This window comes from Nematolebias whitei, chromosome 3, assembly GCF_014905685.2.
Source record: "Nematolebias whitei isolate Nwh7 chromosome 3, NemWhi1, whole genome shotgun sequence".
NCBI classification, from domain to species: Eukaryota; Metazoa; Chordata; class Actinopteri; order Cyprinodontiformes; family Rivulidae; genus Nematolebias; species Nematolebias whitei.
In genome coordinates, this window is record NC_056500.1 from 31,710,227 (window position 1) to 31,725,102 (window position 14,876).

Genomic DNA, 14,876 nt, shown 5'->3' on the forward strand with positions numbered 1-14,876 from the left:
CATTTGAGCTGGTGCGTGTGCATTCACACTGCACTGTGCAGTCGAGTCAACCTGTTGAACCAACCTATTCCCCCGCTCGCCTGTGGGGGCGCTGCACCAAGAACTACTGAAAGAAACGACACAAAAACCTCTGAAGACACGTCTTCTTCTTCTTTTGGAAATAAAAACAAAAACGAAGTGGCATCAAGTTTTAGCAGTTTTAGGAGTTATATTTTGTCATTTTTCAAAAATGGACTTGGCATGAGCAGAAGATGAGACAGAAGACCATGGAGAATATTGATTTTCCACACAAGGCAGCTGACAGCTCCATATAAGGTCAGAGAAATGCGTGTTTGTTTACCCTGCGGAGCGGGTCCGGTCTGTTTACATTCACACTGTACTTGAACTGCGCTGGAGTTTGCTTCTACCAGACCGAGACCTAGGTTTTAGCACGGGCCAGAGCTCGCCTTTTTGTTCTGTGACAGAGTTCGATGGCGCATTCACACCTCCCCAAACGAACCAGACTTTCTAGGAAAATGAGCTAGAGTTCGATTAAAGCGGACTAAACAGGGCTGGTGTGAATGCAGCCTTAGGGTGCATTCACACCAGCCCTGTTTATATAGCAGCTCTCTGCTCCACACAAAGGGCTGTGGTAGCCCTCGGTGGTCTGTGGTTGCGTCAGGAAGGGCATCCAGCGTAAAAATAACTGCCAAGTCTTCATGCGACTTTGTTAGCTGTGGCGATCCCTGAAGAAGGGAGCAGCCGAAAGAAGAAAAATTTTTTTTTGTGAAGGTGGGATGCTGTTGACCTCAACCAGTAATGTTATCAGGAGGTGGAAGGAATAGTTCTTGGAACTTCTCAATCTCTCATGCACGTCTTCCATGGGGGAAGTTGAGTTGGGGGACTTTGGGTTAGTCGATCCATAACTGGGCTGAGGTTGCCGAGATAGTTAAAAAAGTTCCACGGTGGCAGGGCTCCAGTGGTGGATGAGATCCGCTCTGTGTTCCTCAAGTCTCTGGATGTTACAGGGCTGTCTTGGTTGACACGCCTTTGCAAAATTTTGTAGACAATTGGGGGCAGTGCCACTGGATTGGCAGACTGGGGTGGTGGTTCTCCTCTTCAAAAAGGGGAACTGGGTGGTGTGTTCCAAATATAGGAGCATCACTCTCCTTAGCCTTCTATGTAAGGTTTGTTCAGGTGTACTGTAGAAGTGAGTCAGATTGATGGTCGACCTCAGATTCAGGAGGAACAATGTGGATTTTGTCCTGAGTGTGGAACGCTCTTTACCTTCACTAGGGCCCTTGTGAGGTCATTGGAGTTTGCCCATCAAGTTTACATGTGTTTTGTGGATTTGGAGAAGGCGTTCAAATGTGTTCCTCGAGGTACACTGTGGGGGGTGCTCCACAAGTATGGGATTGGTGGCTCATTCCTACGGTCCCTATACAAGCGGTGTGAAAGTTTGGTTTGCATTGCCATCAGTTAGTTGAACCCCTTCAGGATGGGAGTTGGGCTCTGCCTGGGCTGCCCTTTGTGACTCATTGTATTCATAATTTTCATTGACAGAATTTCTCGGTGCAGCCAGGTGGCCTCAGGATTCCTTCTCTACTGTTTGCGGATGATGTGGTCCTGTTGGCGTCATTGTGCCGTGATCTGCAGCTCTCGCTGGAACAGTTCACAGCTGAGTGTAAAGCGGTTGAGATGAGAATTAGAACCTCCAAATTTGAGGTCATGGTCCTCAGTCGAAAATGGTTGGATTGCTGTCTCCGGGTTGGGAGTGAGGTTCTGCCTCAAGTGGAGGAGTTCAAGTATCCTGGGGTTCTATTCATGAGTGAGGGAAGGATGGATCAGGAGATTAGGGAGCTGAGCTCTAAGGTAAAACTCTCTTTTTACCAGTCGGTCTATGTTCCTACCCTCACCTATGACTACTGGGTAGTGACCAAAAGAACAGGATTGCAAATACAGGTGGTTGAAAAGATTTTCTACAGCATAGCTAGACTCTCCATTAGAAAGAGGGTGATGAGTTCAATTGTCTGGGAGAGACCCAGAGTAGAGCCGTTGCTCTTTCACATCGACAAGCACCAGTTGAGTAGTTCGGGCATCCGGTAAGAATGCCCCCATGGCGCCTCCCTAGGGAGGTGCTCCGGGCATGTCTGACTGGAAAGAGACCCAAGGTAAGACCCAGGACAAAGGCTGTCCCTGCAACTCGACACCAGAACAATCAGAAGATAATGGTTGGATAGACTTCAACTTCTAGGTTACCATATAGAGTCCAGTGTTTCCTTACCTTTTGATGGTTAGAACTTGCTCCTGGATAAATATGTGTTGTGAGACAGGAAGTAATGAAACCTGTTCTGGCTGAACTCAGTACAACCACCAAACACTTAATAAAAGCACCCAGTGCTCTTTGGACCTTATGTGGTCCATGTTTGCAGAAAGCTCCATCAGGAATTTTGGTCTCCGGGAGGCTTAGTCTGAGTTTTTTGTGTTTTTTTGTCTTTCAGGATGATAGCACTGGAGCAATGACCTTTGATGAGGTCTTTCGTGCCTTGTCCTGTTGTTTGGCTGGTCTGGCTCAACCATTCAGGGTCCCTGGAACAGATCAGATCTTCAAGCCCAAGATCTTCATCACCATTTTGGTGTACTCATCAATTATTGGTCTCACTTCACATCAGGTTGGATACTTGACTGAAAAGCTTAACAAAGTGTAAAATGTCTAAACTTTAACAGGACAGTAAACTAAAAATCATTTCTTATTCTGAATAATAAATGTGTGTGTTTTCATCTGCGCAACTTCAACTGAAAGTTACAAACCTGAGAAAACATCTCAGCAAGCAATGAAGATAAACATGGTAGTCTGAATTTTCTGAAACATTTATACAAGCAACTAAATCTGTTAGTTCCCTTACTGTTTATTGAAACTATGCTTCATTTTTCTTGAAATGTAATTACCAGGTAAGACAAAAACAAATGTCTAATGTAAATTTGCATGCCTTTAGTATTGGATAAAAATATAGCTTTAGTATTGGTAGAAAAAACACAAAAAAGCCAGACAGCAATTCACAAAATATTGACAAGAACCAGTTTCTGGGAATAATGAGACAAAACTTGAGCTTGTTGGCTCAAGTCACATCAATTGTGCATGTTTTGTTTTTATTGTAGAATTGTAGACATTATAACAGTTAGTTATTATCCAGATGTAGCTAACATCATGTGTATGCTGGTATAGATTCTCTGTCATACAGGACATAACAAATCCAACAAAGGAAAAATAAACAAAGCATAGCAACTAAGAATTTATGTTCTAGCCATACATTAGCTAAAATTGAGACTAATCTGTATGTGAATTTAGCTACATAAATTTAGCTTCTCCTGCAGTAAAAAGCTTGGAAGTCCACTCCAGATTTGAGCTGAGAAAACTTTTTGGATAGGGAGCGAAATCTCTTCTTAAACAGAATAGAAGTGCACTTGGTTTAACTTTTTAGGACTGTAGGCTCACACTGGTTTCTGATTCAGTAGTTTTTCTGAAGATAGTTTCTGTTTGCAGATCAAATCTGTCTCTTTGCAGCTTTCAAAGTGTATAATGTATTTTTTGAACAGGTTCTGGTCCAAGGATGTCAGCTTGATAGAACAAATCTTGAAGACTTTCGGCATCAAATCTACCACCAGCTCCGAGCTCTGGAGAGCAGCACTGCAGAAGTTCTGCATCAGCAGCAGGAGCAGGTCAGATTCAAGCTAATGTTTGAAACCTTCTATCAGTGTATGTGATGATGGATTATTTATAATTCCAAGGCACCTCTGCTTCTCAAATATTATTACTCGCTGCTGAAAAGCAAAGGGGCAACAATGTTTTGGTCCATGTATTTCTTTAAATTCTTGCGTTTATGCATCTGTATGTTAGAAAATTAAACCAATGGATGAATTTTAATGAAACTTTCAGATAGTAATCATGCGTCGTACACCTAGAGCTGAGCAACTTTGGGAATCAAACCAATTCAAGATGGCCACTACATCCAACTGACCTTATTAATTGCAAAAATTTTTCAGACTCAGTCAGTTTTATAGATCTTGTCCTACTGTAAAATGTGATGTGGTATACCTGAGTCATTTTCAACAATTACTCAGAGCATGACAACTCACAATATCTCATGAGATCATACATCATATCAACACTTTTTTTTCTATGTTTAATCAAAACTGTTACTATTCTCATTTTTCATCATCAGATGATCTCGTCTAAAACTCCGACATGAAATGCTGTGGGCGATTTGCATTTATTAAAGGAACATTGAACCTTTCTTTAATATTTACAGGAATTGGCTGGAAAATGAATGTGTATTCACAACAAGAATAACCTTCTGTAACTGTTAGACTCCATAAGTCCAGAGGTGTTCGGTGTCTTTACTGAAAGCTTTACAAATTATTTTTGAGGACTCTCAACTGAATTTTTTTTTTTTTTTTTTTTTCATTTGTAGAATTGTGAGGAATTTATAAAACTGTTTCTTGGCTTTACAGTCTGTGAAAGTAGCTCAAAGTTTAAATCATCATAATAAAGATTTGGAAGGTCAACCACTGAGGAAACAGGGCATGTCCATGGTGTCACCTGACATGGGTCTGGTCAGCATGGTCCGCCAAGGGATTCTGGCCCTTCAGCTGCTGCCCCCTAACTCCAGTGCAGGTGGGTTCATTGGAAATCACAAAACTAAGATAAATATCTCACTGTGCTGTGACTGTTGGACACTAGATAGAGACTCAAATTAGTGAGAAAATCAGCAAGTTTTCCCTTATGCACACCTTGTCTTCTAATCCATGCACATTAGTTTGTTGCCTACCTCTGTTCACTTCTTATCCACTTTGTTTCCACCTTGACCATCCCCAGATTTATGATTTAATCTACTGGAGTACATTTTAGAAATTAGGCAGATTTAGATTAGTTTTTAATTGTTTGTGATTGGCTGTCTTGGTTGACACACCTTTGCAACATCGCATGGACATTGTGGGCAGTACCACTGGATTGGTAGACTGAGATGGTGGTTCTCTTCTTCAAAAATGGGGACCAGAAGGTGTGCACCAATTACAGGGGCATCACTCTCCTTACCTCTATGGTAAGGTCTATTCAGGGGTATTGGAGAAACATGTCAGATTGTTGGTCGAAGCTCAGATCCAGTAAGAACAATGTGGGTTCCGTCCTGGCCATGGAACACTGGACCAGCTCTTTACCCTCACTAGGGTTCTCGAGGGGTTATGGGAGTTTGCCCATCCAGTCTACATATCTTTTGTGAACTTGAAGAAGGCTTTTGACTGTGTTCCTTGGGGTACGCTGTGGGGGTTGCTCCGTGAGTATGGGTTTGGGGGCCCGTTGCTACGAGCTGTTCTGTCCCTATACAAGCAATGCAAGAGTTTGGTTCGCATTGCCAGTTGTAAGTTGGATCCCTTCAGGGAGGGAGTTGGACTCTTCCAGGTGTTCCCCGTTATCACAGATTCTGTTCATAACTTTTATGGACAGAATTTCTTGGTGCAGCCAGTGGGCAGAGGGTTTCCATTTCAGTGATCTAAGGATTCCTTCTCTGCTATTTGCGAATGATGTCTTCCTGTTGGCATTATTGTGCCGTGATCTTCAGCTCTCACTGGAGTGGTTTGCAGCCGAGTGTAAAGCAGCTGGGTTGTGAATCAGCACCTCCAAATCTCAGGCCATGGTCCTCAGAAAAGGGTGGATTGCTCTCTTTGGGCCAAGGGCGAGGGTCTCTCTCAAGTGGAGGAGTTCAAATATCTTGAGGTTATGTTCATGAGTGATGGAAGAATGGTCCGTGAGATTGGCAGACAGATTTGTGCAGCATCTGCAGGATTGTGAACTCAGTGCCAGTCCGTTGTAGTGAAGAGGTAGCTGAGCTATAAGGAAAAGCTATCTGTTTACTAGTCAGTCTATGTTCCTACCCTGACCTTTGGCCACAAACTCTGGGTAGTGACCGAAAGAATGAGATTGCAGATACAGGTGGTGTTGTCTCCAAAACGAGTATGTTCTGTATGGTTATAACAAGGATGAAATATGTGAATGACCCCTCTGAGGACTAATTTATGAAGGCTGTTTATGTTTACCGAACAGCTCGTAGCAACGGGCCCCCAATCCCATACTCACGGAGCAACCCCCACAGCGTACCCCAAGAAAGCTCATCAGAGACTCTACTTTCTCAGACGGTTGAGACGAGCTGGTCTGGGAAGCTCAGTCCTCACCTCCTTCTACAAGTGGGCAGTGGAGATCATCCTGTGCTCCAGCATCAACATGTGGCATGGAGGCTGCACAGCTGCAGAAAGAAAAGCTTTGCAGAGAGTGGTGAAGGCTGCACAGAAGACTGTTGGAGTCAGTCTCCCCACCGTCACAGACATCTACACCTCTAGATGCAGGAAGAGGGCTACCTGCATCATGAAGGACCTCACTCACCCAGCACACACACTTTTTGCCCCACTCCCCTCAGGAAGGAGGTTGAGGAGCATTAAGTATAGAACCACTAGACTGAGGAACAGCTTCTACCTTGAGGCAGTTAGACTCATGAATCTCTAACTAGAATAATCACTGTGAAAAACCACATCATGTTGCTGCTGATCTGTTTTAATGTTGATGTGTTCATGCGTGCACATCCGCTCACACAGACTCATGTTCATGTTTGTGCTGATGTTCAATGTTTTTATGTTATGAGTGCTTAGTGTATATTTAGTTGATGTTTTTCTTAGTTCATATCTTAGATGTTATTACTGTTTTTCTTATACATTTTATTGTTGGATGTAACTGGGACCCTGTGTACATAATTTCACTCCACCACATGTACCACATGAGGTGCGACTGACGATAAAGAATCTCTGACTCTGACTGTTTATCAACTAGGTTCAAGGTTCTTTATAGTCATTCGCATCACATATAGTACACGAGGTGGAACAAAATTGTGTACTCAAGGTTCCTGTTACACCCAAAAATAGCAAAAATATAAAGTAAAAAACAAAACAGTATACAAGGATCTAAGTTATATACTAAACAATAATACTGTAATATAATATGTTGTATAAAACAGCAGCCTGAACACGAGTCTGTTGTGAGCAGATGGGTATGAATACAGCAGTTTAAAGGCAAGATATCAGCAGCATGGATAATCAGCAGCCCAGATAAAGTGACATATCACCAATTAAAGTGGCATTACAGTGATTTTTCTGGTTAGGGATTTATGACTCTTAACAGCCTCAGGGTAGAAGCTGCTCCTCATTCCAGTGGCTCTACACCTAACGCTCAGCAACCTTCCGCCCGAGGGGAGCAGGGCAAAAAGTGTGTGTGCTGGGCGAGTGGGGTCCCCCATGATGCAGGAGGCACTTTTCCTGCATCTGGAGGTGTAGATGTTTGTGATGATGGGGAGGCTGACTCCCAACAGTCTTCTGTGCGCTCCTTCTGAAATCCACAATCATCTCCTTTGTCTTCTTCCAAGGCATTCCCAGGCCAACTGAGAGACATAGTCTCTCCAGCGTGTTCTGGGTCTTCCCCGGGGTCTCCTCCCAGTCAGACATGCCCGAAGCACCTCCCTAGGGAGGCGTCCAGGGGGCATCCTTAACAGATGCCCGAACCATCTTAACTGGCTCCTCTCGATGTGGAGGAGCATTGGTTCTACTCCGAGTCTCTTCCGAATAACTGAACTTCTCACCCTATATCTAAGGGAGAGTCCAGCTACCCTGCGAAGAAAACTCATTTCAACCATTTGTATCCGCGATCTCATTCTTTCGGTCACTACCAGAGCTTGTGACCATAATTGAGGGTAGGAACGTAGACCGACCGCTAAACAGAGAGTTTTGCCTTACAACTCAGCTCTCTCTTCACCACAACAGACCCATACAGAGTCCGCAATACTGCAGATGCTGCACCAATCGTCTGTCAATCTCACGCTCCATTCTTCCCTCACTTGTGAACAAAACCCAGAGATACTTGAACTCCTCCATTTGAGGCAGAACCTCGCCCTTGATCTGGAGAGAGCAATCCACCCTTTTCCGGTTGAGGACCATGGCCTCAGATTTGGAGGTGCTGATGCGCATCCCAGCTGCTTCACACTAGGAATGCGCAATATATACGGTACACGGTAGAAACAATAGAAATTTAATCTACGATAGAGATCTGTCTTCTACCGGCTAACCGCAGTAATGCTGTCTCAAGTAAAATCAGAGTTGTCAATTTAATCGTTACTTTTTTTGTTGAAAACCATGTGTAAGTGGTGTTCAAGTGTAAAATCAGAGCTGTCAGATTTAATTGTTACTTTTTTTTTTAGTTGAAAACTGTGCGCAAGTGGCGTTAAAGTCTTTTCTTCTAGGGCTAAGTAGCGAAGGTAAATGCTAACTACGCCCGGCTTGCTGTAGTGTTGCCGTATTCTGACGCATGCGCAAAACGCTGTGTTCCGTCGAAAGTTTTTTTTTCCCGTCAAAAGTTAAAGTAAGCATTGGTCAGCTTTAGAGAAACCTGCTGTTTGATCTGTGAAAAGAACACTATGTTGTGTGATTTTACTGCGAGACCCTCTGGTCAAAGCCACAGTCATTTTGTGTCAGCTCTCAATTAAAGCAGAAAGAGTCGTCCACTAGTGGTTTGGAGGGTGAAGTGTTTCAGTGTAAAATGCTGCTCTGTTGCTGTTCATTTCTTAAGTAAGACTGGAAACTGTTTAGAGTTAACAACATATTTTTTGTTTAAAAAAAAAAAAGGCTAAAACTACATTTGATATCTTTTGCACTGCTTTGCACAACAAGAAAGAAGCCTAATACTTGATTTGTTTATTATTTAAAAACTCTTTGGACCTAGTAGTGGAATTTTCTTAATTCAAAATATATGATGGCAAAAGGACACCCTATACTTTTTTTTTTAGCAAGTTTTATATCCAAAACATATCGCAATATATATATCGTTATCGCCACCCTTCACAATACATATCGTGATATGAATTTTATGCCATATCGCACATTCCTACTTCACACTCGGCTGTGAACCACTCCAGTGAGAGCTGAAGGTCATGGCACGATGACGCCAACAGGACCACATCATCTGCAAAGAGCAGAGATGGAATCCTGAGGCCACCAAACCAAAAACTCTCCGCCCACTGGCTGCACTGAGAAATTCTGTCCATAAAAGTTATGAACAGAATCTGTGACATCGGGCAGCTCTGGCGGAGTCCAACTTCCACCCTGAAGGAGTCCTACTTGCTGCCGGCAATGCGAACCAAGCTCTCGCACCGCTTGTATAGAGACTGAACAGCCTGTTGCAATGGGCCCTCAATCCCATACTCACAGAGCACCCCCCACAGTGTACCCCGAGGAACACAGTCAAATGCCTTCTCCAAATCCACAAAACACATGTAGACAAGATGGGCAAACTCCCATGAACCCTCGAGGACCCTAGTGAGGGTAAAGAGCTGATCCAGTGTTCCATGGCCAGGACGTAACCCACATTGTTCCTCCTGGATCTGAGGTTTGACCAACAATCAGACTCACTTCTCCAGTACCCTGAATAGACCTTACCAGGGAGGCTGAGGAGAGTGATGCCCCTAAAATTGGAGCACACCCTCCGGTCCCCCCTTTTGAAGAGGGGAACCACCACCCCAGTATGCCAATCCAGTGGCCCTGGCCTGTTGTCCACGTGACGTTGCAAAGGCGTGTCAACCAAAACAGCTCCACATCATCCAGAGCCTTAAGGAAATCAAGGTGAATCTCATCTACTCCCAGAGCCCTGCTGCTTCGGAGCTTTTTAACTACCTCGGCGACTTCAGCCACAGTTATGGATGGATCAACCCTAGAGTCCCCCGACTCAGCTTCCTCCATGGAATATGTGCTGGTGGGATTGAGAAGGTCCGAGAAGTATTCCTTCCACCACCCGACGACATCACTGGTTGAGGTCAACAGCACCCCACCTTCACTGAATAAAGTTTTAGTAAAGTGCTGCTCTCTCCTCCTCAGCCGTCTGATGATTTGCCAGAATCTCCTCGGAGCCGACTGAGAGTCGTTATCCAAGGTCTCACCGAACTCCTCCCACATCCAAGCTTTTGCCTCATAAACGGCCAAGGCTGAGGACCGCTTTGCCCTCTGGTACTCCTCAGCTGCCTCCGGAGTCCCATTGGCTAACAAGGCCAGATAGAACTCCTTCTTCAGCTTGACAGCCTCCCTAACCTGGGATGTCCACCACCGAGTTTGTGAATGGCCACCACGAGAAGCACCGACAACCTTGCAGCCATAGCTCAAGGCAGCCACCTCAATAAGCGAGGTGCGGAACATGGCCCACTCAGACTCAATGTCCCCCACCTTAGCTGGGATGTGGTTAAAGCTCTCCCAGAGGTTTGAGTTGAAGATCTTTCTGAAGGGTTCTTCTGCTAGGTGTTCCCAGCAAACCCACACTACACATTTGGGTCTTCCGGGTCTGTACAGCATCTTCCCTCGCCATCTGATCCAACTCAGTACCAGGTGGTGATCAGTTGACTGCTCAGCTCCTCTCTTCACCCGAGTGTCCAAAACAAATGGCCGCAAATCAGCTGACATGACTATGAAGTCTATCATCGATCTATGACCTAGGGCGTCCTGGTGCCAAGTGCACTTATGGACACCCTTATGTTTGAACATGGTGTTTGTGATAGACAAACCATGACTAGCACAGAAGTCCATCAACAGAACACTGCTTGGGTTCAGATTAGAGAGGTTGTTCCTCCTAATCTCCAGGTCACACTGTCATTACCCATGTGGGCATTGAAGTCCCCCCAGCAGAATAAAGGAGTCCCCAGTTGGCGCACCTTCCAGCACCCCTGCCAAGGACTCCAAGAAGGCCGGATATCCTGAACTGCCATTCGGTGCATAGGCACAGACAACAGTCAGAGCCCGTCCCCCCACCCGAAGGCAAAGGGAAGCCACCCTCTCATCTACCCGGGAAAACTCCAACACACAGGCACTAAGTCGGGGGGTTAAAAGTAGACCCACACCAGCTCAATGCCTCTCACCATGGGCAACTCCAGAGTGGAATAAGGTCCAGCCTTTCTTAAGGAGATCGGTTCCAGAGCCCATACTGTGTATTGAGCCCAACTATATCTATTTAGTACCTCTCAACCTGATACACAAGCTCAGGCTCCTTCCCCATGGGTAGAGACCTGGTCACCAGGCACTCGCCGACAATCCCCTCTCCCAGGCCTGGCTCCAGGGTGGGGCCCCAGTAACCCACTTCTGGGCAAGGGACACCGAGTTCCTTGCTGTATCATGTCCATAAAAAATCTTTGGAATTGCTCTTTGTCTGGCCTATCACCTTGGACCAATCTGCCTTGGGAGACCCTACCAAGGACAATTATAATTGCCCCCCACATCATAGCTCCTATGATCATTCAGGCACACAGACTCCTCTACCATGATAAGGTGGCGATTGAAGTACACTCATATTCAACCTTTATTTATACAGGCTAACTTCACTGAGCCACAGGGACTCATTTGCAAGAGGGACCTATGTGAACATACCCATGTGAGCCTACCATATGCGAGCATAGTGAACAGGAGGGACTCAACGCACAGCCCTGGGGGGAGCCAGTGCTGTTGAGGGTTATGATGGAAGAGGAGAAGTTGTGAATCTTCACAGATTGCGGCCTGTTGGTTAAGAAACCCAGGACTCAGTTGCATAAGGAGGGGCTTAGTCCTAGTGTGAGTAGTTTATCCATCAAGGTCTGTGGAATCAGGGTGTTGAAAGTAGATGTGAAGTCCACAAAGAGCATATGGACATAGTAGTCCTTCTGCTCTAGGCCAGAGAGAGCAGTGCGGACCATAGGAGATGGCGTCCTCTGTTTTTTGCAGTATGCATACTGGTGTGGGTCTTCGCTGATGTCAATGGTGGCTTTGATGTGGGCCATGACCAGTCTTTCAAAGCATTTAGTGACTATCGGGGTGAGGGCTACTGGCCGGTAGTCATTCAGTTCAGTCACTGCAGAGCTCTTTGGAACTGGGATGATAAAGGCTGTCTTCAGGTAGGTGGGAACAGTTTCCAGGGTGAGGGAGAAGTTAAAGATATCATTCAGTACCTCGCAGAGCTGATCGGCATCGTCTCTCCTAACCCTCCCCGGGATGTTGTCTGGGCCAGTGGCTTAGTGAGGATTAATCCTCCTGAAGGTCCTCCTTACTTCTGCTGAGGTCACATCGAATAACCTCTTGTCACATGGTGAGGAAAGTCTGGTGCTGGGTGGTCTCTTTGGGTCTTCAAAGCAGGCCTAGAACATTTTAAGATCATCAGGCAGTGATGGGTCCCTAGGGCATTGTACGTCTCTGCTTTTATAGTCTGCGATGCACTTAATGCCCTTCCATGTGCTCTTTAGGTACTGTGAGAAGAAATGCCCCTGGATCTTCTATGCATATGTGACTTTGGTCCTCTTAATACCAGCAGCCAGCTTTTTCCTTGCCCTCCCCAGTTCCTATGAGTTGCAAGACCTGAAGAAAGCATCCCTGGCTTTCAGCAGGGTACGGACCTATGCATTCAGCTAAGGTTTCTGGTTAGGATAGCACATCATAGTCCTGGCGGTGGTGACATCTTCAACACTCGTTGATGTATCAGATGACAACAGATGTGTATTCCTCCAGGTCCAGTTCTCCCTCATTTACAGCAGCCTCCCTGAAGACCTACCAGTCTGTGCATGCAAAGCAGTCCTGCAGTACAGAGTCGCTGTTGCTGGGCCACACGGTGATGATCTTCTGTGTGGGTCTGAAAGATCTCAGCAGGGGTTAGTAGATAGGGGTCAGAAAGATGGAGATGTGTTCTGAGAGGCCAAGGTGGGGGCATGATACAGCTTTATATGTGTCTCATATGTTGGTATAAACATGGTCTAATGTGTTATGTTCCTGTGTTGGTATGGTCACATGCTGATAAAATCTTGATATACACCAATAATATACTCCACCATAATCTCACGAGGTAAATAATGAGGCCATCATTTCACAGTCAGTTCTAAAACCTTGGAGCAGGAACTGTTTATCAGAACACAGTTTGTACACCAATCTTTGTTTACATAGATGCATAGCGCCCCCCCCCCCCCCCCCCCCCAAACACACACACACACGCACGTGCCTTCCCCGACAGCTGGCTGCGGTCCGCCCAGAAAGCAGTCTGTTGTCCAGCTGGAAGGCTGAGTCTGGCATGTTGTTATTAAGCCATGCTTTGGTGAGACAAAGTATTGCAAGTTCCTCATCTCCTCTAAAACACTCACTTCTAGTCGCAGAAGATCCAGCTTGTTTTCAAATGAGCGGACGTTGGCCAGGGACAGAGATGGAATCGGTCTGTTAGCATTAGCCTTCAGTCTCACTAATACTCCTCCTTGTTTACCTCTTTTCTGTCCCCGCGGGACTGGACTTCCTCTTTCCATTAGTGCTCTGGTCTCTCCATGCTGATGCTGATGTCTGTAGTAGCCGCAGTCTGCTGAGAGTAGCTCTCAGAATGTGATCCATCTCTGCTGTTTTTGAAGCCAAACCTTCTCTTATTCTAATAATTTTGGTTTGGCTATAATTCACCCGCTTCAGGCGAGCTAAGTTGGGCTCGGATCCATTGTTGGAGCGAAAAAAACCTGGGTTTTCCCTGGGAAGCTCGAGAATCCACTGCTTGTCTGTGCGCCACCATCTTGTGTCTTTAGTGCAAGTAGTAGTAGTCTTCAACAGTCCCAACTCAGTGAGATACTGGTTTTAAAGTGTTTGAAATTTTCAGAGTTATTTTTTTTTTCTCTTATTAAAGTGAACCTTTGAAATACGCACACATGCACGCACGCACACACACAAATTAAACACTATTTCCATTCCTGAAATGACCCAGGTCATTCGATCAGACAGAACCAGATGGGTTTGTTCTGGTTGAAACTGATGTCTCAGGAACCACTCATGCCCATCTGGTCTTGCACCCAAGACTGGACTGCCCAGCGCCCACACTCACTGTTGGACTGGCCAGTGGGATATTACACCTCACAGAGCCTGTGTTTTTCAGGAATCATTATAATCACAGATGGAGTGATGAGTGTTCCTGATGTGGCAGTGTGTGAAACCCTGCTGAATCAACTCAGGAGTGGAACCATCGCATGTTCCTTTGTGCAGGTAAATATGACACAATACAAGCCAACTTACCTCCAAATGACAACAGAACAACAGTCCTGTTGATTCTCGAAGGTTCTGTGGTTTCGGTTATCTTGATATTCAGCAGCTGCTTTTTGTTCTGGTCTCTCCAGGTTGGTGGGACATATTCGTATGATTGTAGTTTTGGCTACATCCCAAACGTGGAGCTGATGAAGTTCATATCATTAGCCACATTTGGGACTTACCTTTCAAACTGTCCTGAAGTAGACGAGAACAGCCAGGACATGAATGTTTACCACAAGGCCTTCTTGACCTACTCATTTCTGAAGACCCCTGAGTCTCTGAACTCTGAGTACTTCTATGGTGAGACATTTTTTAAAAATGATTTCAACCTATTTGTCTTTCTGCACTGATAGTTTTGTAGCCTTTCTGAGTCTGTTTGTGCCAAGATATTCACACTGATGAATATGTTGGAGCTGGTGTAATGGTTTCTAATACATGTACAAATTCACATTTCTGAAGAGAAAAAAAAAATACGGAGCTTTTCAGAGTTATTGTATACTTTGGATTGCAGAAGTATACATCCCTCTTGGCAATCTTTGTATTTTGTTGTCTTACAACATAAGAATTCATTTATTTTATATTTTATTTATATTTTATATTATTTAGATTTGTAATAAATAGGAGCATATTTACTGTATCCATCCATCCATCCATCCATCCATCCATCCATCTATCTATCTATCTATCTATCTATCTATCTATCTATCTATCTATCTATCTATCTATCTATCTATCTATCTATCTATCTATCTATCTAT

The 14,876-nt window shown here is 44.9% G+C and overlaps 2 protein-coding genes across 2 annotated transcripts in view; both read left to right on the forward strand.

Annotated features, from left to right (window-relative positions):
* Positions 1-2,485, forward strand: part of LOC119407464 (KICSTOR complex protein SZT2-like) — a 17,339-nt gene extending 14,854 nt beyond the window's left edge. Inside the window, exons 4-5 of the mRNA XM_037674290.1 lie at positions 2,111-2,150; positions 2,481-2,485. Coding sequence (XP_037530218.1) covers positions 2,111-2,150; positions 2,481-2,485 — 45 coding nt within the window. The remainder of the gene's footprint in view (positions 1-2,110; positions 2,151-2,480) is intronic.
* A 2,078-nt stretch (positions 2,486-4,563) lies between these two features.
* The window catches only part of LOC119407465 (KICSTOR complex protein SZT2), a 29,705-nt gene continuing 19,392 nt past the window's right edge, over positions 4,564-14,876 (forward strand). The window contains exons 1-4 of the mRNA XM_037674291.1: positions 4,564-4,654; positions 12,606-12,722; positions 13,970-14,076; positions 14,208-14,418. Coding sequence (XP_037530219.1) covers positions 4,564-4,654; positions 12,606-12,722; positions 13,970-14,076; positions 14,208-14,418 — 526 coding nt within the window. The remainder of the gene's footprint in view (positions 4,655-12,605; positions 12,723-13,969; positions 14,077-14,207; positions 14,419-14,876) is intronic.